The sequence below is a fragment of the Stigmatopora nigra genome, chromosome 20 (genome assembly GCF_051989575.1).
Source record: "Stigmatopora nigra isolate UIUO_SnigA chromosome 20, RoL_Snig_1.1, whole genome shotgun sequence".
Lineage (NCBI taxonomy): Eukaryota > Metazoa > Chordata > Actinopteri > Syngnathiformes > Syngnathidae > Stigmatopora > Stigmatopora nigra.
In genome coordinates this window covers 7,704,146-7,729,591 of record NC_135527.1, presented here as the reverse complement: position 1 = coordinate 7,729,591, position 25,446 = coordinate 7,704,146, and the positions used below count along the sequence as shown (strand labels likewise).

The window sequence follows — 25,446 nt, the reverse complement described above, 5'->3', positions numbered from 1 at the left end:
TTGGGATCACGGTACCCTCGTGTGGACGGGGTGTGTAACGACGTCCCGTTTCACATAAACGACTTCCGCATTCGAGACATCTTCTCTCATTAAAAAGCGCTTTGCAAACAACCGTTGGGATCACGGTACCCTCCTGTGGACTGGATGTGTAATGACGGCCCCGTTTCACATAAATGACTTCCGCATTCGAGACATCTTCTCTCAATAAAAACGTGCTTTGCACACAACCCTTGGGATCACTGTACCCTCGTGTGGACTAGACGTGTAATGACGGCCCCGTCTCACACAAAGACTGACCTCCGCATTCGAAACGTCTTCTTCCAATAAAAAGTGCTGTGCAAGTGGACACAAACATATTACCAAGTATTAGTATTCATAACCAAACTATTTAGTTTACCCCATGTCGAAAACACATTCATTTGAAAATAAAGACCATGACAAAAGCAGTTTCTTTTTTACCATAATTTTATTCTGTTAAAGGCAGGGGAACAATTGCATGATTTAGGATGGTTTCCACCATCCTTCCTGGAAGAAGTCTTTTCACCTCCTCCAATACTGAAAGACAAAAAAATAAGACAGTCAATTAAAGATGGACAACAACAAATGGAAAATGACAAACTCACCTGAGCAAATTTATGGATCTGCTCCACCACGGCTGCAAACAGCGCCCCCACGCTCTCGTCAATCAGACCCTGCATGTAATGGACTGCCTCCTCATCCGACAAGTCCAACCGGAATTTGTCCTGCACCTTCCGCACCGTCTTGTCGGGCTCTAGTGCGATGTCGGGGATGTTGGCGTCCACCATTAGCGAGAAAAGGTTGAGAATGAGGTTGGAGTAGCGGCGTAAGTGCAGGAAAGCCGTGTAGCACTGCTTGCGGAACTCCTGGTACTGCTCGCTTTGCGTGCCGCCCATTCCTTCCACCATCTCCTTGCTCAGCTTCATGGGGGGTGGGAGTGGCTTAGGGTCGCGGCCCAGGATGTAGCCAAAGTCAATGTGGAATAACTTCCCTGAAAACAAACAAAATTGTTAAGAGACATTCTGCCAAATGTGGACTTTAAAAATGTGACAGGTGGGCCAGGTCAGCCACAAGATAGAATAGATATAAAAAAATGCATCTGTTAACAGTACATATGAAACATAAACAGAAAAAAACGTATTAACATACTCATCACTCATCATTAAAGTCAAAAGTATAAAGGACAAAGTAAAGTAAGTAAAGGAATGTATTAAGAAATATTAAAATGTCATTTAAAGTAAGATAGAGGGGCTGTAAAACACACAAAAAAACAAATAAGAGTGGACAGAGCTACTGTCACTGGCTCCTGTGTGACGGCGCCATCTTGGGGAAAAAATATATATAAATTTGGACAACGTCGGCGAGCCGGATGTGGCTCGCGGGCCGTAGTTTGCTCATATTTCACCTAAAATCAACATACCTGTCCTGGTAAGAAGAAGATTGTCCAGATGTCGGTCTCCTACTCCCAAAATGTACGTGATGACACAGTAGCCAGCTGAAATTGACAAAAAAAAACATTGTAGAAAACTCAAAACAGAATTGAAGTCAATCAATCTGACTCACCACAACTTTTGACATAAGTGTCCATCACTTCAGAACTGATGCCATAAGGTCCTTTTTCACTGGGGGCGTGTTTCCTAAAGAAACTCTACAACAAGAATAACAAACACAATTAAAACACAACATACTGAAAGAAAGAAAACTTGACAAAATTCTACCTGAATGTTGCCTTCTGTGGCCAGCACTTCAGCAACCGGTACCGACTGTACAAACTGCATGAAACCTGTGGACAACAACAATACAACTATCAATAAATGAATGCAAATTATCTATGTGAAAAGTTTAAAATTGACCTTACCATGCTTTGTACTTGTCGCTAACACTTTGTACGGCGTCAACTTCAAGTCCAAGTTCTCCTTCCTCAATAGCTAAAAAAAAAAGTAAATACACATTCAACACTGTCAAATACACTAATACAAGACTTGTCCTACCTTGTCCATGAGGGAGATAATCTGGAGGATGAGTTGATCTTGTCTCAAGTCATCTCCGTGCTTGAATATGACAGGATAGGTGGCGCCGTCCTCCGTTTTGAAGATCAACTTGGCCGGCATCAAGGCACTCTTAACAACGACAAAACAATCAGCATCCAGGAGGAACACAAAATAACAACAAGATGTAAATACTCAAACCTTAAAGAGGGTTGCCGTCTCTGGAACGATGCCTCGGATTCGGATGCGAGGCTCCAGTGGAAGTGGGATGGGCTCCATTTCCGAGAGGCAAACTTTCTCGTTGTCGGCCAACAGCGTCTGCAGCCTCTCCGTCTGGTTCAAGACAACAAAACACACTTTTAGACATTAGCACATAATAGCTTCAAATTCTAATATATTCTTCCAAACCAACATTTCAACAACAACAAGAAAACATTGACTTACTTTCAACATTTTCTGGATAAACACTTTGAAAAATGTACTATTAAATTTACAAAACATTTCTTTTCTAATACTAATTAACATTAAGTACAACAACACTGTAAATATAACACTAACTACAATAAACTGACACTAACACTAACTACAATAAACTGACACTAACACTAACTACAATAAACTGACACTAACACTAACTACAATAAACTGACACTAACACTAACTACAATAAACTGACACTAACACTAACTACAATAAACTGACACTAACACTAACTACAATAAACTGACACTAACACTAACTACAATAAACTGACACTAACTACAATAAACTGACACTAACTACAATAAACTAACACTAACTACAATAAACTAACACTAACTACAATAAACTAACACTAACTACAATAAACTAACACTAACACTAACTACAATAAACTAACACTAACACTAACTACAATAAACTAACACTAACACTAACTACAATAAACTGACACTAACTACAATAAACTGACACTAACTACAATAAACTAACACTAACACTAACTACAATAAACTAACAATAACACTAACTACAATAAACTAACACTAACACTAACTACAATAAACTACCACTAACACTAACTACAATGAACTACCACTAATACTAACTACAATAAACTAACAATAACACTAACAACAATAAACTGACACTAACAATAACTACAATACACTACCACTAACAATAACTACAATAAACTACCACTAACACTAACTACAATAAACTAACACTAACAGAGATGTGATACATAGACATTCCAATTTAAGTCACAACTAGCTTGATCTTCACACAACTGTATTCTAACATTCTCTATCAGTTTATTGATACATTTAGAATTTGTACTTCACCTTTTTCTTCCGATTTCCACTCTCCCTCTGCACAGCTTTCATCAACTGGACCAAGCGGTTCACAAAAGTCTGTTGGGTGGCCAAAAGTGACCTCATCACCCTTACACACTTATCACCCTGCAAAAAAATAAACAAATGTCATTCTACACTGAAAAAATACACAAAACTAACCTCCATTCCTACACACCTTAAGCAAAGCTTGACTGAATCTCCTCATAACATTCAGGTACATCTCATGGGTCTTGGGGTCCCTCTGCCTGGTGTCCTGGTCCTCACACTCCACAATAACATACCTAGAAAAAATAAACAAGACCATACTCTTATTATATAAGCACAAACACCAAATAAATAAACCCAAACATACCAATACAGATAGTTTGCCAACATGGAATTCTTGCAAGCACGCCATATGAGAAACGTACACAGGTCTTGCTGCGGCACCCCCAAGAAAGAGATGAGAACACTTTAAGTAATTAAAGTCAACAGCAGATGGAGCAAGTAGAATTTACCTCTTGAGTTTGACCATCCGCTTGTTCTTTTCCTTTCTGGGCACTCGGAAGGACTCCCCATGGCACCGTCAAAATTTGGGAACTGGTCAAAGTCACATGAGGTTCTGTATAAGTTGGGTCCAGAACTGTAGATCCAAGACACACTGCTGATTTTCAAAAATGGCACCAACCTTTCCAATGGTGAATCATCTGAAAGTCCCTGGCCGTCTTTTTTGCTCCCCGGCTCCAGACCGGCTTGGATATCGTTAAAGTTTTCATACTTGAGCGCTTGAACTAGCTGGAGAAGATACATGAGCAAGTCCTACAAAAAGAAAAAACAAACACTGTTAAACCAACACTATCAATAATGAACTAACATTAAGTACAACAACACTAACTATAACACTAACAATAACTACAATAAACTAACTTTAACTACAACAAACTAACACTAACTACAATACACTAACATTAACTACAATACACTAACTACAATACACTAACATTAACTACAATACACTAACATTAACTACAATACACTAACTACAATACACTAACACTAACTACAATAAACAAACACTAACTATAACACTAATACTGTAACTGTAACACTAACTATAACACTAACTGTAATGCTAACACTGTAACTGTAACACTAACTATAACACTAATACTCTAACTGTAACACTAACACTAATACTGTAACACTAACACCAACGCTAACCCAGTAACTGTAACACTAACTGTAACACTAACAACAACAACACTGACTAGTGTAACTGGAACTCTAACACTAAAAAAACTAACAATAACAATAACACTAATTCTAACAATAACAACAAAACTATAAAACTGCAACACCAACCACACTAACAATAACACTTTGACTGTAACTCTTGATACTACCAATTCAGTCCTACCACCCACCTCGTCGTCCGCCTGCTGCAGTCGCGCGACGGCATACCGCCGGACCGTCGGGTTGGTGTAGTGCGACGACAACAGTTCCAGCGAGTCCTCCACGTCCATGGGCCTCCACTTGCCCAGCAGCTCCAAGGCCTGCTTGGCCTCCTGAGGCAAATCCCACTTGACACACTTCAAGAACTTGGTCAAAGCCTGCAATGGAGAACCAAAACATTCAACTACAGTCACAATTAAAAGCCATGACTACAACTACCTTCTCTTGAGTTGTGAGGTAGTATCGAAACTTCCAGACCAGGTCTTGTTCTTCAGAACTCAGCTGCTTGGTAGGAGGGTAGCCTACAATAATCTATCCAAACAACAAAAACCCATTTAGGAGGACTTCAAGGTGGACATGGACAAAAACTCCTCACATTGAGCTGGTCCCTCGTAGCGGCATTGGGCTTCAAGTCGTGGTCGGAGGGCCCACTGCGTAGACTCCGAGCCAGTTTGTGATGCTTGCTCTCCACCAAGTTCTCCTGCCGGTACAAAAACCACAACAATGACCTCCACTCCCAACTCCACACCCCCATCCAATAATTTCCACTCACCATTCCCATCTGAGGATCAGGAACTTTGACTATTTCACAACTTGACTGGACCGGCGCCGCTTGATCACCATCCTGAAACAGACCACCCCCTTTAGTACACACAGATAACAGATATTGTAAAAGCTACAATCCAAAAAAGTATTTTACTAAACCTATCCAGTTCACTTTCTAATCACCAAAAAATAAACTAACCCCAAACTACATTAGTATGTATAACAGTAAGACTTAGGACCCTACATTACACACTACAGTAATCCCTCAAATATCACTACTTCTACTTTTACAGCTTCACTGCATAGCATTGTTGTCAGGGAAACTTTTTTTGAGTTTTATTCAATTTAGTTTGTCGACTTCATACATACATTAAACTCTATACAATATTTTTTACAACTACTTACTACTTCACAAATATTCATATCTCATAATGTCATATCTCATCTAAATTAACCACGATAATCTACTGATTACTGTTTTTCTTCTTCCAACTTCAAAATTATACACAAAATTCACTTATCTAATGACAACAAATATCCATCCCAGAAAAAGTACTTTCACTCCAACAAGTACATACCCGTCACTTCTTTACCTTTTCGTAGTAGACGACGCAGTACTCTTTATCGTGGGATTTGACTCTGGGAAATTCCACCATCAAATACATGAAATTGGAGCTGCGCTTTTCACTCTGAAAAAAAAAACCCAAAAAGACTTAACAAAATCATCACCATGACAACACCATGTCCAAAAATCCTCACCTCATTGATCATCTCAATTTCCCTGAAGGTCAATCGATCCAACCAGTCCACTTTGACCATGTGTCCCTGCCGATGTGCCTTGGTCAGCTGTGTGTATAACAACAAAGTCCAAATCAACAAAGATACACATTGTAACAATCCCTACATCTAATATTTTGAGTTTATTGTACAATTTGCATCTTTTAAAATAATGTCAAGACACCAAAATACCTTAGCCAACCTCCCCATCTGGTCCTCAGTCAAACTATTAGTGGTTCGCCCCGGCGTGGCGGTGACCTCGGCGCCATCGCCCTCCACCCCGGGCCAAACCTTCAGGTCGTGCATGCCTTGTCTGAACATCCTGCAGGCAAAAATGAGGGGGAACAGGTTACTTCCATATGTTGCAAATAAAAAAACAATAGAGTACTTACCCATGTTTGCCAAACAGGGTCACTGTGGTACCCCCGACGGGGACGGCGCGCCCGGGTCCGTAAATATCCCACACTGTGAGGGCCACCTGAGCGCTTTGAGGTAAATCCGGGTATTTGACCGGCAACCGCAGCCACTCGTTCCAACTATGGACAAACAAGCAGATCAGCATTCAAAACAACAACACAACAATTTATGGGTACGTTTTAAATATTCTCAATAATCCACCCACATTTTTGACATCCATAAATACAGTCAATGTTTACACATGTATTTTCCATATTGTCAAATATATCCATAGTATTCATATATTTTTAGGATCAATTCAAAGTATATTCAGACCAAACTCACAATAATCCTATATTCTTTTACTTTACTATTAAACTATGGTATTTGTAACCCTATGTTTATGTGGAAATACATAGTCGACTCATTACTACCCTCCAGTGGTACAATTTATGGGTACATATTAAATATTCTCAATAATCCACCCACATTTTTGACATCCATAAATACAGTCAATGTTTACGCATGTATTTTCCATATTGTCAAATATGTCCATAGTATTAATATATTTTTTGTATCAATTCAAAGTATATTCTGACCAAACACACAGTAATCCTATATTCTTTTAATTTACCATTAAACCATGGTATTTGTAACCCTATGTTTATGTGGAAATACATAGTCTACTCATTACTACCCTCCAGTGGTCAACATGGGTCAACGAACCCCGCCCACTTATTTTGGGAGTCACAAGACTAAACTATTTATCCTTTCTCTTTCAATTAAACAATATATCGAAAACAAAACTAGCATCGCGTTTATGTTTTATGTTAGATCCATGTAGTATATTGATACTATAACGGTAAATTATATCAGGTTATAAAAGTGGGCTTAACCACAGTCACCTGATGGTCATTACGCATTCCCGAGTGACCCGGATGTTGATGCGTTAAAAGGCTGTCTGAGTGTCAAAAAACAGCCTATGGCACGCATGCAACTTGGCTCCGTTGTCTATACTTGCAAAGCTATCACATATATAATATATCCTAAAGCAACATTATGACAAAAATGGTCGTACTTACTTCCAACGCGTACTAAAGGCCTTGTAGGAAGTGCGCACTGGCAATGCCAGGGGCTTTCCTTCAGCGAAAACCTGGCAAGTGACGTACAAATCGGAGCAATCTTCTTGATAGAGACCAGAGAAACGAAGCATGGGGTCTTCCAAGAGGGCTTTGTAACTCTTCTGCTCACGTTTGCCTTCCAAACTGCCTCTGATTAATTGCAAAACGCATAAGCACATAGTCTAATCACAAGATCGGGATTACTAGTTTTCAAAATGACACTTACATCTTAAGATGAACATTGATGTCCAAGTCGCAGCTATAGACGTAGTTGAATTTATCAGTGTCCATTTTCTTTCGTAATGAACACAACTATTTAGCGGAAAAAGGCCACATTCGAGCCTGCAAGAGATGCTATCTCGAGTTGCGTCTGTCAAAATATTTTGACGTCTCGATGAAGCAAAATTGGCTTTCTTTTGTAAACATACGATGTTGTGGATCGACGCTCAGTCGGGATCAACTCTTGCGGTCATAATAAATTAAGCCGATCTGTTCATCCGAGAAATGTTTGCGCGTGGCTATAACATGACGCCAAATGCTACAATAGGCTGAAGTAGTCAACTACCAAAGTCGTCCCCGCACGCCTTGCCGTACGCGAATCAATCGATTCACTTTTGGTTCGATCAAAATGTCTGTCAAACTAGTAAATAGGTGTAAACAGACGCCCCGGGCTGCTCTTACGCAGCCATCTTGCATCGGTGCCGTTTCCTTCCCAGAACATGATAATCAATTGAGTTCCATTTGAATCTCTTTTTTTCGAACCAATTGTGCTGTAACTAAAAAGGCAAAGTGACCCAGTTCAATTCACAATGAGCTCATATCCACTTTTTGCAATTCTCCAATTGTTTATTGAGGTAATGCAAATGATAATTATAACTTGCAATTACTTCATTTTGGGGGAGGAGTAAGAGGAGGGGGGAAAGTAGGGGGAGAAGGTGGAATAGGGGGGAGGAGGTAGAGTAGGGGGAGGGGTTAAAGTAGGGGGAGGGAGCATACAATAACACTAGCACTATAACATCAACACTAACTAACACTATACAACATGTTTCTTCATAGTCTTCTCACGACTTCCCTTTTGTAAAGAAGAGGAAGTGTAGTTTGTTCCTTTTCTTCTCTGTAAGAGAAAGCAGAAGATAATTAATGCATATAATTGACATGAGATAGCATCTATAAACAAGGTCAAATAGATACAGACATGTCCGGAATAAAGACTAACAGTACACATGGTGCATGCTGGAGGCTAAGCACGCTTTCTTACTCTACTAGCCTACTTTACTTGGCCTAAAAGCATCCAGCCACCGTGAAATGCCTATTATTCCAATAATAAGGCCACCACTACTACTGAAAGAAGCCAGGCCAGCAGTCCTTACAGTCAACCTCATTTATTTATTCCCTGATTCATCTGGACGGGAGATGGACGAGAAGCCAGCTCGTGCGCGGACGCACGTCAAAGTCTGCCATCACGGCAAATTTACACTAAGAGTTGTTTTCCTAGATGATGCTGAACGCACTTTTGAAGTGGAGGTAAGTCCAATTTTGTCTTTATTTATGTCCCTTGGAGTCTAATTATATCTTAAAGATGGACACTTGGTTTTGTTCTATTGCACGCCAGCGCAATGTTTTGGGCGTGGACTTCTTCAGTAAAGTTTGCGGTCACCTCAAACTGCTGGAAAAGGAATACTTTGGACTGGAGTACCGACACGCTTGCGGCAATTATGTGAGGTTCGCCAGGTTTGACATGACCTTCGACCTGGGATTGAACTTTTGTTTGGTTGTCAGGTGTGGTTGGAGCTTCTTAAGCCACTAGCGAAGCAGATACGATGTAAGCCAAACGCCAACAACTTTGAGGCCTAAAAATTTTGTGGGACACGACACTGTTTCATTCTTTCCCTTCTCTCAGACACGGATGATCTATTCTTCAGGTTCATGGTTAAATTCTTCCCTCCGGACCCCGGCCAACTCAAAAGAGGCCTCACTCGGTATCTCACCCACTTAGCATTTTCTACAATTAGCATCCCCAACCACTGACCTCCACCACCCCCAAACCCTTGTGCAGGTACTTTTTCGCTCTCCAGATCAAGCAGGACCTTTCCAACGGCAGCCTGACCTGCAATGACAACAGCGCCGCCCTGCTGGTCTCTCACATCTTACAGTGTAAGGACCCCCTAAAACATCCCCACTCCGATTGAAGCTTGACCGTGTCCCCCTTTGTAGCAGAGCTCGGGGACTACGACCAGGAACGGGATGGTCGGCACCTGGGGGCCAAGCGCTATGTCCCCAACCAGGGGTACTTGGACCACAAGATCTTGCGATTACACAAGAAACACAGGTGGTGCCTTGCTTTAGCCACTTTTGCACAACTTGGTCACTAACCCCGCCCATGTCCTGGCAGGGGATCTACTCCGGCCGAGTCGGATGCCCGCCTCCTGGAGTTGGCAAGGAAGCTGGACATGTACGGCATCAGGCCGCAGTCGGCTAGCGATGGCGAGGGGGCACGCATCAACTTGGCCGTTACGCACTCGGGGGTGCTAGTTTTCCAGGTAGCGCAAGGCATTAGCACCAAACAGTCCGCTTTTATACCCTATAACTGTGTTTACTTTCAGGGCAACACCAAGATTAATGCCTTCAACTGGGCCAAGATCCGCAAACTGAGCTTCAAGCGCAAACATTTCCTCATCAAGCTGCATGCCGCAGTGGGCGTGAGCATCTCCCTCACCTCCCCGCTACTTTTAGGGTCGCGTTTTGACCTAGCGCTTTCCTCCTTTCTCACAGCCGTCCCAGAAGGACACACTGGAGTTCCGTATGGCTACTCGGGACACGTGCAAGGCCTTCTGGAAAACTTGCGTGGAATACCATGCCTTCTTCCGGCTAGATGAGGAGCCGCAAGCGGAACCCCGTAAAGCCCTACTCTCGTCTAAAGGCTCTAGCTTTCGATACAGGTGAATGCGTCTCTGCCATTTGAGCCAAAATGGCGTTTATGCCTGCACTGTTTTGCAGTGGGCGGACACAGAAGCAGCTTTTGGAATGTTTGGAAGCGACTGAGAAGAAGCCATTGGACAGGTGACTTTCTGAGCAAATGCTAGTGTATCTTCAAAAAGGCTAACTTTTTTTCTTACCCGTTTAGCGTTCACCGTCCGTGCCGATCTTCTCCGGATCTCCTCACCGATGTCTCCAAACAGGTAAGCTCCTCCCCCTAGAAAAAGAAAAAGCCATCAATTGTGGTTCCACTTTTACCAAACAGCATGAAGACCACTCACCTGGTGCCTCGCCATACCAGAGTCGGCCATACGGCTTACCCGGCGGCCTAGCCCGGGTCACGCCCCTCTGGCGACTACCGTCCGAAGACCCCAGGGAACGAACGGTGGTCCGCCACCCGCGTCGCCGACCCGACAGGCGGCCAGATGGCGAGCAGCGGCTAGTCCTGCTATACCCCAACGAACCTGGCCGGCGATTTCGCCCAACGCTGCCCACCTTCCCATACTCGTGGGACTGCGCCGCCTCTCTGGATTGTTTGCCACCGGCGAGGAGTCGAACCAGGGTGCCGCATTTCTACGGGACTGGTCGCCCAGAGGCGGGTCACTACAGCGACGACTGCAACTTTCTCCCAGGGCTCCCAGGGCGGGCTGATGTGAAATTTTCCATCCCAGCGTGTGACTTTCGGCCTTTGGGGTACTATCCCCACTTGACGCTAACACGGCCATCGCGGCCCCCGAGGCCCACCTACCTCCCGCTCGCCCCTGAAGGCCAGGCGGGGAACTACAGCGACTCGGAGCCTGAAGCCTTCCACCCATATTATGGAGTGCCTCCCTTCCGGACCCGGATGAGGTTCTCCTCTGGGAGCCTCCAACTGCAGGAGGAGGACGAGGAGAAAGACAAGACGCAAAGCAAAATGGCGACGGAGGTCACACTGTAAAAAATAGCGCTTTGTCATTTTGACATTGTGGCTTTTTCGCCTTTTTTCTGGGGTACGCCTAGTGTTAGTGAATGGGAGCCAATGAGTTATTACTAAAACTAAGTATCAATTGACTTGTGTTATTTTTTCTGATGAATTCCACAAAAACTAATACTGAAATAGGATACATACGAATAGAAGAAACCTTTCTGAATGCAGCTTAAATATTTATTTATAAAGCTCTACGACCCGCTAAATAGAAACTTACACAAAAAAACGATGCATGTTTACCCACTGAGTAAGCATGACCGCATCCCTTATACAATATCAAAACAATATATACACTAAGCAACATTTCTAGGCCATTTCCCCATCGACTTGTTGCCAGTTAGCTTAGTTGTGGACAAAGTCTCGCCAAGTCTTTGATTGGCACGGAATGGCGACTTGACCATATTGCCCTCCGCAAAGCAATAAAATAATAAAACGGTCATGCTCGATACCGTCAAAAATGTGTGTGGAGACATTGCACAGCAGATGTCCACTGGGCCAACGCGTCACCCGTCCATCTGTCCTTAGTTGGCGTTGAACCTGAGGACGGCATCGAGAGACCCCTCAAAAGACTTGCCAATATGTTTTTTCGCCTTCCATTTTCTAAAGAAAAAAGACCAACCTGGCGATGATGCGAGTCACCATCCGATCGACGATTCCCGGGCAAACGTCCTCGGCCAATCGGATGTTCCGTTCTAGAACCTCGACAGCCATTCGCTCCTCTGGGCGCTCCTTGTGTTGCTTTAACTGTGGGACGAGAGCAAAGTGTATTAGTCTACAACTGCCACTCTATCGCTAGTGTAGGAGACACCCACCTCGGCTAAGACGGGCGAGATGACGGCAGCCAGGCTGTAGGAGACATCGACGGGGGCGACGGCGGACGCTGCCGCGTCCCCCGGTTGCCCGTTGAGGTACTGCCGCGTGTTGGGCTTCCGCTTACGGACTGTGGTGAAGCTCCACTCGGGGGATTCGCCGTCTGTCTTGTCACTGGATTCGCTGTACGGGCAGGAGGGATTTTAGTGGGCGACTTTTTGGGCGAGCGTGGAAATGGCGGGCGAGAACTGACCTGTCCGAGTCATCGGGGCTGCTGTCACTGTGGCCTTGCTCGCGCCATCGGCGGTAGCGGTCGATTAGCTCGCTGAGATAGGACGTCTTTTTGCAGTGCTTGACGATGAACTTGTGTTTGAGTAGTTCCTTGGCGGTGGGACGCTGGGGGGAGGATGGGTGAGTTAGTGGGAGGGGGAGGGGGGGATACCGGACGAGTGGGGTCTTACAAAGATGGGGTCCTTGTTGAGGCAGGCCTCGGTGAACTCTTTGAAGCTCTTGGAGAAGTCGCCCGTCAGCGTGGGGGGCGGCGACTTGGGGATGAGGAACAGCACCCTCATGGGATGCATATCCGAATTGGGAGGCTCGCCCTTGGCTAGCTCGATGGCGGTGATGCCCAGTGACCAAATGTCCGCCTGGTGGAGAAAATGTAAAGTTTTTTTCCCCATTGGATTTGGGCTAGGTTAAAAGGTCCAAACTGAGCCTTACCTTGAAGTCATACGCCGACTGTTGTATGACCTCTGGCGCCATCCAAAATGGCGTTCCCACAAAGGTCTCCCGCTTGATCTGCGTGTCAGTCAGCTGACCGGCTACCCCGAAGTCGGCCAGCTTCACCTGACCTTGCTCGGATAGGAGCACATTGGCGGCTGTGGACAAGGGGCGGGGCTATGTTAGCGATAGCCTTAGTGCAGTATTGCAGTTTTTAAAAAAAATGTCTTCCCCAACCTTTGATATCTCTGTGGATCTTCTTCTCAGAGTGCAAGTAGTCCAAACCCTTCAGGATCTCCTTTAGCATGGTGGCGATCTGGGACTCATCGAACGGCCCCGCACGGAGCTAAAATCCCGGACCAATCCCGTCAATGACGTCAATGAGCACATAAGCATCTATTGGAAAGTAACTTACCAAGTCCAGTGCCGACCCTCCGCCCAGATACTCCATGATGATCCATAGTTTGCTCCCCTGAAAGATGCTTAGGTCAGGATGTGGCCCAGAGGTCAAAGGTCAGACAGGGCTTACCTTGAGGTACGAGCCAAAGTACTTGGTGATGTATGGGCTGTCACATTGGCTGAGGACGGTAATCTCCTGCTGGATGTCCTCGATTTCATCCTCAGCCTCCTCCAGGTCGATGATCTTGATGGCCACCACGCCAAGTGAGCGGTTATCGATGCCTTTGAAAACCTGCCGGGAGTAAACTAAGTGACTGGAACGCCCCCTATTTTCACCAGTGGCCAAAATATGTCATGAAAAAGAAACCCACCTCGCCAAAGGAACCTTTGCCAATGCGCTCTAGTTTGGTGAATAATTCTTCCGGATCGATCTGGGAACTCTGTAAAAAAAATTCACAGACATCTTGAAAATAATACTCAGTCAAAGAGACTTTTCCACGAGACTAAAAAAAAGGAAGTGTGCCACTCCCTGCCGCTACTTGGCCACGACCGCACGCTTTTCTTAGGTCAGATGAAGGCAGCCTTTCATTCGTGGCGTATTCAGGCAAAAAAAATATTTATAGTCTGGATACATTTGGAATAGTCCAATAGAAAACTAACTCTGGATCCTAATAAAACATCTATTTTGCTCACTATCGAATGAAAAAGGTGAGAATAGTGGTTAGAATATGGGAAAGTTAAACATCAACAAAGGCCTAAGCGTGCAGCTGTCAATCATTGTGGGTGCACAATACGAGCACACCCAGGCAGGTTTCACAAGTCGACACACCTGCAAAAAGTAAGCCGGGTTTGTCCGAAAGATGGCCCTTGGCTCATTTTTTTTATAATTTTTAAAAAATATCATTGAATATGGTCCTTGCAAAAAACTTAAATACAGCCAAAATGATGCTGCAGTTTTAATTGTCACCACTAGACGGAGAAAATGGCTTGACAACAACAGTGTGGAATTATAGGATTTGTTTTTTATGTCAAAAATAACATGATAGAGGTACAATTGTTAATATTTGCTGCTATTGGACATTATCCTTCTATTATGGAAATTTTAAGTCATGTCAACAACGATTTTAAACTCTTTTGTTTGCTTATATGCAATATTATTGTTGATTAGCACTTAATTGATTCACTTCCGTGTTCAGGGCAGACATACGTCATCACATCAAATTAAAAACATTTCTAATAGCGTTATCCTTGATTGTATCGACTAGAGGCTTTTATTGTTAAATAAATAAGGTGTAACGTTGACAAACAAGGCCACCTCGACTCTTGATAAACTGGTTTAGCGTTAGCCTCGGTACACCTTAATGCTTGCTTACCTGCATGCCGGGGACCTCCATGGTGACTTTTTCCTATAGCGAAGAAGCCCTCCACTTCCCCCAGGTCACCTGCTGCTCTTTGGTAGTCACTCGCGAGCTCCAAGCAGCTTAAAACAATCCAAAAATAATGATTAAATGTCAGCAAAAAGCCTGGAAAACGAGACGAAGGCGAAGCGTCCCACGGGAGAAAGTTGAGCAAACAAACTGGAGACAGACGCCTGTTGCTCGGTGGGCGGAAGGCGGAGTGAAAAACTAAACCAGTTATTATGACGAAGAACATTTATTTTTAAAATACGGTCATTAAAAAGCGTCTGTAATGTATTATGTGTTAATGTTGTGTCATTATTACGTTTTTTTTTGTGGCCCACGAAAGGCAGGCAATGGAACATGGGTGACCTTGGCTACTTTCCTTAATACGTTAGTAGCTCCGCCATTTTGAATGGGGCATGTTCACCTGAGACAATGCATATCATTTTAATATTATTATCATGACCTTTAACATTGAAACACATGAAACCACGACACTATACTGCTTTAAAGGTCACATAATTTACATAAAATTTTAACTATATGCTAATTTAAGTACAAGCAAGAGCAGAATTAAATCTATTTAGGACATACCCCATGTAAACATAGTTAAAAATGTCTTATATCATGCAAATGACTCAGAAATAACAGGGAAAATGATTGTTCAACAAAATAACTTGCTTTTATTATTATATATATAAAAGAACATGTTTTTAAGTGGCTGATATTACAACTAGAATGATTTTTTTTAATGGCACACAAACACATGGTGCCTCATGACATCAAGCCGACCCCTGAGTTTTTTGTTCTTATCACAACAGAAAAAACAATGTACAGTGTAAGAAATGTGAATATCCTATTACATGTCTGTCTTTCAAATGACACTATTTAAAAGAACTCACTTCAAAAAGGCAAAGATTGTATATAAAAAATTAATTGGGGACACAAAAGTCAACAGGAATGTTGGAATACATATTTTTCAACCTATTAACTAACATTAGGCAGATTTTCTTCACTCCATCGGCCACAACTTTAAATCAAAGAGTCGGAGGCTGAAAAGAAAGTGATGTGGACATCCCTAGTATAGTTAATTCCCTTTAATAAAATCAGGAACTGTCACAGGATATGTAGTAAAATAAAACTTTGCAACTTCTGCCACTTTTGCACACAAAAGCAGCAGAAACCATTTGAATTTTGGAAATAACATTACTTAACAATTTCTGACCCACCTCAAAAAAATTTGAGCAGAAAACCACCCCCCCCCCCCCATTAATTGACAAGGATGTGTTGTAAATGCACAATCATATATTAATAAAACCAAAATTACAAAAGTAGTGAACGTGGCATCACGCAGTCTGATGGGAGCCTGCAAAAAAATAAAAAAAGCCCACGACCTATGAAAGAGAGACAAAAATTAATATTAGGTGAGATTAAGAGAGGTTACGGCGGTAGGTAGACTTACCATGGGGTTTAATATGGCGTGTATCGCGGCACAAAATGCTCCTTGGGCCTTGGGGGCACGTTGGCGGCGCCCCTGCTGCCGATGGCCGACACGGGGGATAGCCGCTTTCGCTCAAAGGCGTAGCCGCCCGGTGCCAAGGGCACCCGGTCGATTGGGTTGTGCTCTCTCGCATAGTAAGCGGCGGCGGAGGAGGGAGGGGCCGGCGCGGGAGGCCGCTCGTACGAAAACTTTGAAGGGGGCGGGGGAGGAGGCGGGGGCGGGATATAGGACATGCGGCGCTCCTCGAAATAGCTCCCGCCGTAAGGGCGGGCTCGGTACTTCTCGTAGAAGTCGACGCTGCTGCGGTCTCGTTCGAAAACGGCAGACCTGTCGCCGAACCGATCCCCCACCTCGGGGCCGGGTCTCCGAGGAGGGGGCGGCGGCATCCCGCCGGCGAAACTAGGCCGATTAAACGGAGGGCCGGGCATGTAATTAGCGGGCCCGCCTGGCATTCCGTAGCCGCCCCTGCCGAAACCCGGGGGGCCGCGGGGGTAGTAGCCCCGGCCGGCGAAATCATCTCCCATGTCGTCACCGTGGCTATTGTTGCGATCGACTGGGCAGTCTTTCGACCAGTGACCATGTTTTCCGCAGACAAAGCAGCCGGTATGTTCTCCCATTCCCGGAGCCGTGCGCAGCCGACTGGTGGACAGTTGTACGCTCATCAGTTTGCCTTTGTAAGGAGAGAGAACACACGCATGATGAGACCGAAAGACGGAGACGAGAGAACGAGTTGGGAAAAAAATTAATTTAAAAAAAAATACAAGCCAAGGCCGCTTTTTTTTTTTTAGCTCGATTAACCAGTCGGGTCGTACGCTGTGCCGGGAACAGGATTCTTGCCGTAAAAAAACGATCGCTATGACGACGACCCTTGTTTTGGCTTTCGGTCGTGGCAAAAAATGACTTTGAGAGACATAGTTCCTACAAAAACGTGATGTTTTTAGCCGCGAAAAGATTTAAGAGGGGGAACGAGAGCACAATCCAAATTTTCGGACAGCGTAGAGCACCAAACCGAGAGTTCACCTTTAAAGGCAGTGTTGTCCATCTTACTAATGGCCTCCATGGCATCCTCCATTCGCTCCATGTGAACGAAGGCATAGTCCTTGACAACGTCACATTCCACCACACAGCCAAACTCTTGGAATTTTTCTCGTAAAACCACGGCCGTGACTCCTTCGCCAAGGTTACCCACGTGCAACTTGGTGCTGGATTTGGGTTTGCCCTTGCTCAGCTCCACGTTCATGGGCCAGCCATTCAGCTGTTGTTGGTTGAGGTTGCGAATAGCCTCTTCGGCTTCGGACAGGCTGCTCATATGGACAAAGCCAAAGTTCTTGATGATGTCGCACTCTGTGACCTTGCCGTACTTCTCGAACAGACCCCGCAACTCATCCGGGGCCGTATTGGAGGCCAGGTTGCCAATAAAGATTTTCACCATGACGGCGGACAGTGGTGCGATCCTGCAAAGAGGCAAAAATGTATTCCTTTGTACGTGGAAGGTCATAAAAAGGAAAGAAATCACATAAGGTAAATGGCCTGGATTCTAACTCTCCTAAGTGAGCTACAATAACATTGGAGCTATGCAAAGTTTGTTTGTTGTTATGACGTAGTGCCTCGCAACCTACACGTCAACACAACACACCTGAAGGTTGCAACTTTTAACAACACACAAAACAACATTCTCAACTACAACATAGCAATATTATATTCGTTAACGCAAAGTTAGCGTGGACTAACCCTATCAAAACTCAACTGTTTTCCACCATGGAGTTAGCATTCGTGCGTTTAGCTAACAGGTGCCCCCTTGCTGATGCATTCAATTTCCCTGACAAAGAAAAAGTCAGCTCGGCAGGAAATAATACGAAACATTTTTATTCTCCACTCATGTTGTGTTAAGCGCGACGAATTTTAACGTAAGACGTAGTACTTACCGGGGGGTAGAAAACGGGCCTCGAAACCAATGAATGGGGAGTGAAATGGCGCATCCAATGAAGCGCAGATCTCGCGTCTTCTCCTTCAACTTTTCGTGGGACACAACGGCACAAAGGCACGTGGTCGCCGTCTTGCGGACACAAAAAGGAACTGCAGTGGTCCTTGTAGTTAGTGACGCTTTTGTTTTTGTTTCGTTGATTAACGTTTGCACTGCGACTTTTCGTCATGCAACGTTGTATATGGGTCAAAGTCCATCTAAAATGAATATGAAAGGTGTGTTAATTGATTAGATGCACTATGACTGGCAATAATTATGATATAAGTCATGCTATAAATAATAATATTGACAAATACCTACCTACTTTTCTATTTCTTTCCCAAAGTCACTGTGATCCATTGGCAAAGACATTGGGTCAGAACTTGAGGTGGACACAAGTTTGAGTTCAAATCCACTCCTTTCTTTACTCAAATTATTTATTGATGCAATGAAAAGGATAAATATAACTTCCAATTTCTACATTTCAGAAGTCACTGTGGTCTAGTGGCAAATACAGGGGGAGAAGGTAGATGAGGGGGAGGAGTTAGATGAATAGGTAGAAGGGGGAGGAGTTAGAGGAGGGGGAGGAGTTAGAGGAGTAGGTAGGAGGGGAGAGGAGGTAGGGAGGGGGAGTTAACAATAATAATAATGACAGATAAAAATTCAAGACAAGGCACTTTTCCACCCCATGTCGAAATAGCTTAATTACACAACAATATACAATATTTAGTTAAGTCTCAATCATATTTGTCCAAGTTACAAATGGCACCAAAACAAAAGAATAGTCTATCCTTAAACCTAAATCATTGATAAAATGTTACAAATGTATAAAACGCAAACTATATTCAAGTATCTCAGGGATAGGTGAGTCTTATCTTCCACACTTCATGTCCCATAAATAAATGTATAGATACAAAAAAAAAACACTTAAATGTACTCACGCTTGATAGTGTTGTATTCCTTGGTCCTTGCTCCATAAAGCATATTAGAATAAATACCTACATTTACTGTAAATATGTTGCAGATGTACTTTCTAAGGTTTTAAAAGCTGTTTTCATGGCCCGTCAGAATGTAAATGTTACTCGGTGCCGAGGGTTCATTTGTTGGAGTACTCTGAAGGATGATGTCCCTGTAAACAGACAAAAACAATACGCCATTTTTCAGCCTAAGTCTTAAAAACTATATTTACTGGTGCTTTTAAAAAAGGCGACGATGGGGTACCTGTTAGTTCCCAAAACTCTGAATACTCGACTCTCATCTGTGATTTCTTGTGTGACCTGCAAAGAGTCCAGAATTAACTGTGTTGCCATGGTTACTGGAGCATCTCATCAGGCGTCTTAATGACCTCATTGGACCGAAAGCTCCTCCCCTTTAGACCATGCTTCCAGAAGGCCAGTACACTGTCCTGCAAACAAACTGATAAACAAACACAAATCAGACCAATCCTCTTCTGGAAAGCCCCTCATTTTTTTTTTACCTAATGTCTCGACTGGGAAGTCAAACGGCATTTGGTCGGCGAGCTCCTTGGACGGAAGACCCCGCAAATTGACGATCCTCACACTTCCTACAGTATCAAAAAAATCAATTTTAGCAGATGACTCATACCCTTAAAAGTCCACCAAATGACACTATCTTACTTTCTAAGGCTACAAGAACTGTATCTCGGTCCAATTGGGTGACCTGCACCGCCTCCAGAGCCCCGTTTTCTGCAAGATTTCCATTACAGGCGTCCAATTCAATCCAAAAACTTTCTTCTACACATACCTGGCTCCACCACAGGCGACCCATTGAGCTCCACGATATCAAACCGGAGTTTTCCTTCGTCACAATCCCTTACACCAACGCACAGTTGCGGGAATTCGTCAGTGACCGACACCAGGAGTTCAAATATAACCAGAGAGTCAGGCAGCTTTGCCGCCAAGTTCTAAGAAACCCACCAAAATATTAAAACCCTTTTAGGGGCGGAGTCTCTTAAGCGTTCTCCATACCTTGAGTCGCATAAACTTCTGTAGAGGCTCATACCACAAAAGCAGAACTAAACCGGATGGAACTGCCGCACAGAGAAAAGTACTGTCCGTGTAAGGGTTCCGTGCTAAGAAAAAAAACTTCAAGTCAGACTTGGTTCTGGGTTCGAATCCCGTTTTTTCCCATCCTTACCAACACTGCACTTTCTGCAACCTTTGCTGTCCGGGATCTTCACAGAGGCGACCTTTCTGCGGAAACAAAGTCCAATTTTTAAGACATACGGCAACGCTAGAGGTATCGAATCCGTCCGGTGGTGTCACCTGGCGCCGCCAATCCTTTCGGCTAAGCGTCCGGTCCCCAGCGAGAGGTGCTTTTTTGTCAAATGTCCCTTCTGTTCGAACAAGGCAGTCAGGCTATGGGAATAAAGCTGCGACGATCTCCCTGTGGCGGAGAATTGGCGTCAGAGTCGACACGGTGGCTTGGTGGAGTGACCTTACCCGACACGGACATCAGTGCGTTGTTCATGACGTAGAGCCAAGTGCAGCGTTGAGGTAGAAGCTGTGGATGGTGTTAAAAATGGCGATTGGTGAAGGCACAAATATGAGTAAGTGGACCTTTACCTTTTCCAGAGTATCTTCGTGAAGTTCGTTGAGGTTGAGTGTGTAGATTCCTTCTTCAGCTCCAAGAATTAGATACTGGTCTAAGTGGGAGGGATTAGAAGGGGCTGTCAATACCATTGTTAATACTATTTTATATATATGTTTGCATTTAATCGTTTTTGTATGAGAATGCAGACCTAGAAGGACGTTTAAGAAATTGCTGATGCAGTGTGATGGCTATCCAACAATTTTAAAGGTTACTTGCATATTGCTGTGAATCGTTTTATAATTATATTAAAGTATAATTGTTGATGAATCTAACAACCCTGAAGGTTTTCCTTTGGAATCATTAAAGAGTTGAACTTTGACCTCTGGAAGTGGGGGAGATCCAGGTAACAGCACAGTGGATTTTCAGAGGGCAGCCATTGAAGACTTTGGAGAAGCAAGCACCCATCTGGAAAACAGGAGAGCCTATTGGATCCATCCCATTAGGAGGGATTTGGGTCTGGATTTGATACTCACGTGGACTTGAGGGGTCGGAGGGAGTCCATGAAAATGGGCTCTCTAAAATGGACGATCCGGAGCATTTGATTAGATCAAAAAAGGAGCTAGAACTTCAAAAACTGCATTTAACTCACAGACTCTTCCATCTTTTTCCTCATGGTGCTCCACTCCGTCGAAAGCCCCGTCTCTTCTTCAGTTTCAGCAGTCACAGCGCCCCCCGTAGGCAGATTTGTGTCATCTCCACGCCGTCTGACGTCTTGCGTCGCCGAGCAGCGGGACAAAACTATCCACAGATGTTCTATTTTGTTTAAAAACGGAAATCACGTGGTGATTCGCCGGTCGGGTTGATACCGGAAGAGGGGGCGGAGTCTGAGGCGGCGAGTGGGCCGAGCGTGCAGCTTTGCGTGGAGTCTCGGTCGCCGGTGGTGACCCCAAGAGAGCAAAAGGCGGGCAGGGATGCCGTGGTGGAGCTTAACAATCCACTCTTCTTAGCTCCCTGGAAGATTCCAAAATGGCGGACACCCTGTCAATCACTCTCCTTCATCTCATTGGTTGCCTTAAGTCATGACTCACATCGGCGGATGGCGTCCTCCCGATGGTTAAACTCCTGAAAAGGCAAAAAAATGCTTTTCAATGTCAGTTATGGCCACAAGGGGGAGGAGAGCGCATCAACACACTTTGCGGGTCAATTGCGAGGGAAATCCAGGGGGCATTTTAAGGATTAAGGGAGGGGCTAAAGACCAGGATGAGGGGAGCTGATGTGGGAGAGGATGGGCGTGGCCTACCTACCTCAGCTGGAGAGCTTGCTCCACACATTCCAGCAGGCTCCTGCAACAGGAAGACCTGCTGTTTATCTCCCCCCGTGGCCCAAAACAATGGCGGGGAAGGAACCGGGGCGGGGACGCCAATGGCTCCCGAAATAAAAGCTCAGAGTGGTGACAAGACTGAATAGAAGGACTTATGGAGTATTTTTATAGTTTAGCAACAAAGGTCGTTTTAGAAAGTGCATTTGTGTATTTTTTAAAGGGGCGGGGCGATTGATTTTGACGGATTTCTGGGTTAAGTCTTATGGACCAAAGGAATTTGACAAATGATACAGAAGCGCATCTTACGGCGAATCGTCTTCGTCTCCCGACAAGCTCCACTCGTCGTCATAGCGGCTCTGTTAGGACAGACAAGATGGCGTCGTTTCAGGTGCGCCACTCTGAGTGTGGTGGATTTTTTACTTACCAAATCGGGGTAAGGTTCGGTGACTTTCCTTAGTGGGGGTCCAAACTTCACTTGGTGGACTACAATAAAAAAAGAAACAAATGTCAACCATATTGGAAATAGCATCAGGACACAAAAGCCCATTTGAGCCAGTGCGTGTCGCCAGCTAGCACGTTCTCGGCGCCATTCCCGTTCTCGCGTGCGGACCGTGGGCACCCAACTGAGGGTCCTTTTGTCCCCCGGTTGACGTCATAGATATTACGCCACTTGAAAAATGGAGACAAGGGAATCCACTCTTGGACACAAACGCCATCGAGACATCCGGTGAGGAGCTGCCAATTCTTAGGCGCTAACGCTAACGATTAGCTTGCTTACATTGTTCTTCAGAGACCGTCCTCTTGACGGACAGACGTTTCGCCGCTGAAGGGATCTTGTCCGGAGCCTCCGGGTCCATCTGCCAACAGAGATGGGGGATGAAGGCGGAGTAGGCGGGGCTTCTAGCTCCGGGAACTATACCTCTAAGTCGTTGTCGTCCGAGCTATGTAGCAATTCGGGGTTATTTGCCATGTCCAGGAGTTCTATCATCAGATTCCGGGTCAAAAGTTGCGTCACAAACGGATGCTGGACAAAACAGAGACATAAAAGTATATTTAAAAGAAAACCAGCCAATCAGATTGGATTAAAATCACCCACCTGAAGCAGTGTCTCGGCTGAAGGCCTCTTCCGAGGACTTTTAATCAGCGCCATTTTCACCAAGCTTTGAAAGGTCGTCGACCTCCAAGAGCAAAAAAGGATTGGACCTCGGGATTGGCGACGGCGGTTAGGGGGTTTGACTCACCATTTGTTTTTTTCCTTGAGTTTAGGCGGTTGGAAGGCGCTTTTGGACATTAGCATCAAGGCCCTATATGGCAATAGAGTGGAATTGGCGAAAAATATGGCCGCCAAGGAGGGAAGAACGCCATCCTAGCTCTTACCTCATTGGATGGAGGTCAAACATGGGTGGCTGGAGCTCAGCCAGCTCAATGGCGGTGATCCCTAAAGCCCAGATGTCGCATAGGTGGTTGTAGCCGCCCTTCTTTTCCACTGCCGCTACCTCTGGGGCCATCCTGCCAACGCCATTTTTACAACATGTCCTAAAATAACCAAATCTGCGGTTCCATTACTGACCAGTAGGGCGTTCCGATGAAAGATTTCCTTTTGGCAACGGAAGCACTGATTTCCGCCGCCACGCCAAAATCGGCTGCGAGGTAAACATAGCGAATAAGTTAAGTGTATCATACTAGCTGGTTCGCCATTGGCTCGCCGACTCACCCAGTTTGACGTCTCCGCGTTCCGTCAATAGGATGTTGGCGCCCTGTAAAGAACGTCTCGGTGAAAAGACGGAAAGACGACGTAAAAGTGTTCGCCTTACCTTAATGTCTCGGTGCATTTTCCCAGTTTCGTGTAAATGATGTAATCCCTATGGGAAAGAAATGGTTTGTAGTACTTTCAAAATAAGATATCATTATTTTTTTTTGTACCTGGAGGGTTTCTCTGGTCACATAGGCGATCTGTTTTTCCGTTAAAGGACCAGTCACTTTTGGGGAAAGACAAGAATGTGAATGGAATGTGTTAAGGAAAAACGGTAGGGTGTTGGTACCATGGTAGATATCTTGAAGGGATCCTCCACCACAGAATTCCATGCAAATCCACAATTTGGTATTCCTGTGGTAGCTACCGAAGTAAGCTACGATGTTTTTGTGCTTGCATTCTTTCATCATGGTGATTTCCTGCTGGATGGATGTGATGTCATCACCTGCGCCATAAAAATCAGAGTTTAGAGATTGGTCACCATACAGAAAAAACAACGGGAATTTCGCTACTGACTGACATGCGTCCAGTTTGACGATCTTGACCGCGGCTAGGTGGGATGTGCGGAGGTTCCGAGCCTGGAGGGGAAAAGGTAGACCAGTCAAAATGTCTCTTAAGGAAATCACAGCCACGCGAACATAATAACAAAGTCCGGCATCCGCGTCAAAGGCACGTCAACGTCCTGTTTTCCTTCCTGTTTGAAAAGCACTCTTCCTGTAACTCATAATAGAGTTGCCATTTCACCCGAATAGCAATGATGGATACAGAGCAGCGACCAATCCTAGCTGCAAAAAGAAGTCTGCCAATGAAATCTGTCACATTTCTGGACCTTTGGACCCCCAATCCCGTCCCCCACCCGCATTTTGACCTCCCACTCAAGCGAAAGTGGGCCATTGTCTTGGAATGGTCGCCATTGATGCCTAAATGTCACTACAGTCATTCTACTACTCACAACAGTCAGAAAAACAAGTCTAATAGTTTTAAATGTTTGTTTTTTTTAACTGAAAACACTGAAAATGAACTTCTAAACCAAGTTTAATGACATTTTTTGGACTGACATTGTTGACTATTCTTTGCGCAGTAAAATGCAAATCCTGTTCCACAACAAGTTTTGGCACTACTACTGCATATTTTGGCAAGAAGCCCGAATTAGACTCACCTTAAAGACTTCGCCATAGGTGCCGCAACCAATCCTGTGGAGGAGTTCGTAGTCGTCCAAAGGGTCGAGGAAGGACACCCCGATCCGTTCCATGTCTCCACGCTGTTGCTGCCTTGATGGCACCTCTGGGTGTTGTGCTTTATTCTAGGCGGCACTCATCACTCTGCTGCTCGACTCAGAGGACAAAGAATGGGGATTGGACACCTCCCACCCTTCAGAGAGAGAGAGAAATTATTTAAAGAAACAAGCACATGTTTGGAAGGTTAGCAAAGTAGAGTTACTGTATGGACAAATCACATGAATTCAGATG

General features: G+C 44.6%; 5 protein-coding genes across 5 annotated transcripts; 1 reads left to right on the top strand and 4 right to left on the bottom strand.

Moving 5' to 3' along the window:
* Positions 1 to 447: 447 nt before the first annotated feature.
* pik3c3 (phosphatidylinositol 3-kinase, catalytic subunit type 3) lies at positions 448 to 8,194 on the bottom strand. Its single transcript, XM_077742544.1, has 23 exons — positions 7,841 to 8,194; positions 7,576 to 7,764; positions 6,490 to 6,633; positions 6,290 to 6,419; positions 6,080 to 6,166; positions 5,914 to 6,009; positions 5,328 to 5,399; positions 5,151 to 5,255; positions 4,994 to 5,086; positions 4,747 to 4,932; positions 4,011 to 4,141; positions 3,841 to 3,922; positions 3,696 to 3,763; positions 3,519 to 3,624; positions 3,332 to 3,448; positions 2,208 to 2,339; positions 2,010 to 2,138; positions 1,877 to 1,946; positions 1,737 to 1,801; positions 1,582 to 1,666; positions 1,439 to 1,513; positions 624 to 1,009; positions 448 to 555 (listed from the first exon to the last, which is right to left on the bottom strand). Exons 1-23 carry the CDS (start codon positions 7,903 to 7,905, stop codon positions 541 to 543), a joined length of 2,628 nt encoding a protein of 875 aa, XP_077598670.1. The 5' UTR covers positions 7,906 to 8,194; the 3' UTR covers positions 448 to 540.
* Positions 8,195 to 9,027: 833 nt separating this feature from the next.
* On the top strand, positions 9,028 to 11,599 carry LOC144213955 (FERM domain-containing protein 7-like). The gene is given in 12 exon segments (XM_077742679.1): positions 9,028 to 9,138; positions 9,227 to 9,331; positions 9,394 to 9,436; positions 9,515 to 9,593; positions 9,671 to 9,768; positions 9,829 to 9,943; positions 10,007 to 10,154; positions 10,218 to 10,313; positions 10,387 to 10,553; positions 10,612 to 10,674; positions 10,739 to 10,799; positions 10,802 to 11,599. Coding segments are annotated over 12 exon segments (1,812 nt in total). The 3' UTR covers positions 11,528 to 11,599.
* A 463-nt stretch (positions 11,600 to 12,062) lies between these two features.
* Positions 12,063 to 15,119, bottom strand: LOC144213180 (serine/threonine-protein kinase 26-like). The gene is made up of 11 exons (XM_077741468.1): positions 14,860 to 15,119; positions 13,858 to 13,926; positions 13,617 to 13,778; positions 13,503 to 13,559; positions 13,325 to 13,433; positions 13,088 to 13,245; positions 12,829 to 13,014; positions 12,621 to 12,763; positions 12,370 to 12,550; positions 12,177 to 12,301; positions 12,063 to 12,094 (listed from the first exon to the last, which is right to left on the bottom strand). Exons 1-11 carry the CDS (start codon positions 14,878 to 14,880, stop codon positions 12,079 to 12,081), a joined length of 1,227 nt encoding a protein of 408 aa, XP_077597594.1. The 5' UTR covers positions 14,881 to 15,119; the 3' UTR covers positions 12,063 to 12,078.
* Positions 15,120 to 15,546: 427 nt separating this feature from the next.
* On the bottom strand, positions 15,547 to 18,568 carry LOC144213181 (RNA-binding protein 4.1-like). The gene is made up of 4 exons (XM_077741469.1): positions 18,313 to 18,568; positions 17,408 to 17,841; positions 16,349 to 17,057; positions 15,547 to 16,280 (listed from the first exon to the last, which is right to left on the bottom strand). Exons 2-3 carry the CDS (start codon positions 17,817 to 17,819, stop codon positions 16,357 to 16,359), a joined length of 1,113 nt encoding a protein of 370 aa, XP_077597595.1. The 5' UTR covers positions 17,820 to 17,841; positions 18,313 to 18,568; the 3' UTR covers positions 15,547 to 16,280; positions 16,349 to 16,356.
* A 189-nt stretch (positions 18,569 to 18,757) lies between these two features.
* On the bottom strand, positions 18,758 to 25,307 carry map4k2 (mitogen-activated protein kinase kinase kinase kinase 2). The gene is made up of 31 exons (XM_077741472.1): positions 25,137 to 25,307; positions 24,498 to 24,555; positions 24,267 to 24,422; positions 24,148 to 24,203; positions 24,039 to 24,086; positions 23,939 to 23,981; positions 23,795 to 23,867; positions 23,602 to 23,733; positions 23,466 to 23,528; positions 23,321 to 23,402; positions 23,144 to 23,248; positions 23,003 to 23,081; positions 22,649 to 22,707; positions 22,531 to 22,580; positions 22,208 to 22,246; positions 21,992 to 22,025; positions 21,770 to 21,914; positions 21,553 to 21,701; positions 21,437 to 21,478; positions 21,284 to 21,368; positions 20,936 to 21,015; positions 20,813 to 20,873; positions 20,636 to 20,756; positions 20,508 to 20,563; positions 20,339 to 20,442; positions 20,115 to 20,274; positions 19,988 to 20,056; positions 19,828 to 19,914; positions 19,696 to 19,766; positions 19,572 to 19,627; positions 18,758 to 19,479 (listed from the first exon to the last, which is right to left on the bottom strand). The coding sequence occupies exons 1-31, from the start codon at positions 25,227 to 25,229 to the stop codon at positions 19,392 to 19,394; spliced, it is 2,544 nt and encodes an 847-aa protein (XP_077597598.1). The 5' UTR covers positions 25,230 to 25,307; the 3' UTR covers positions 18,758 to 19,391.
* Positions 25,308 to 25,446: the final 139 nt, after the last annotated feature.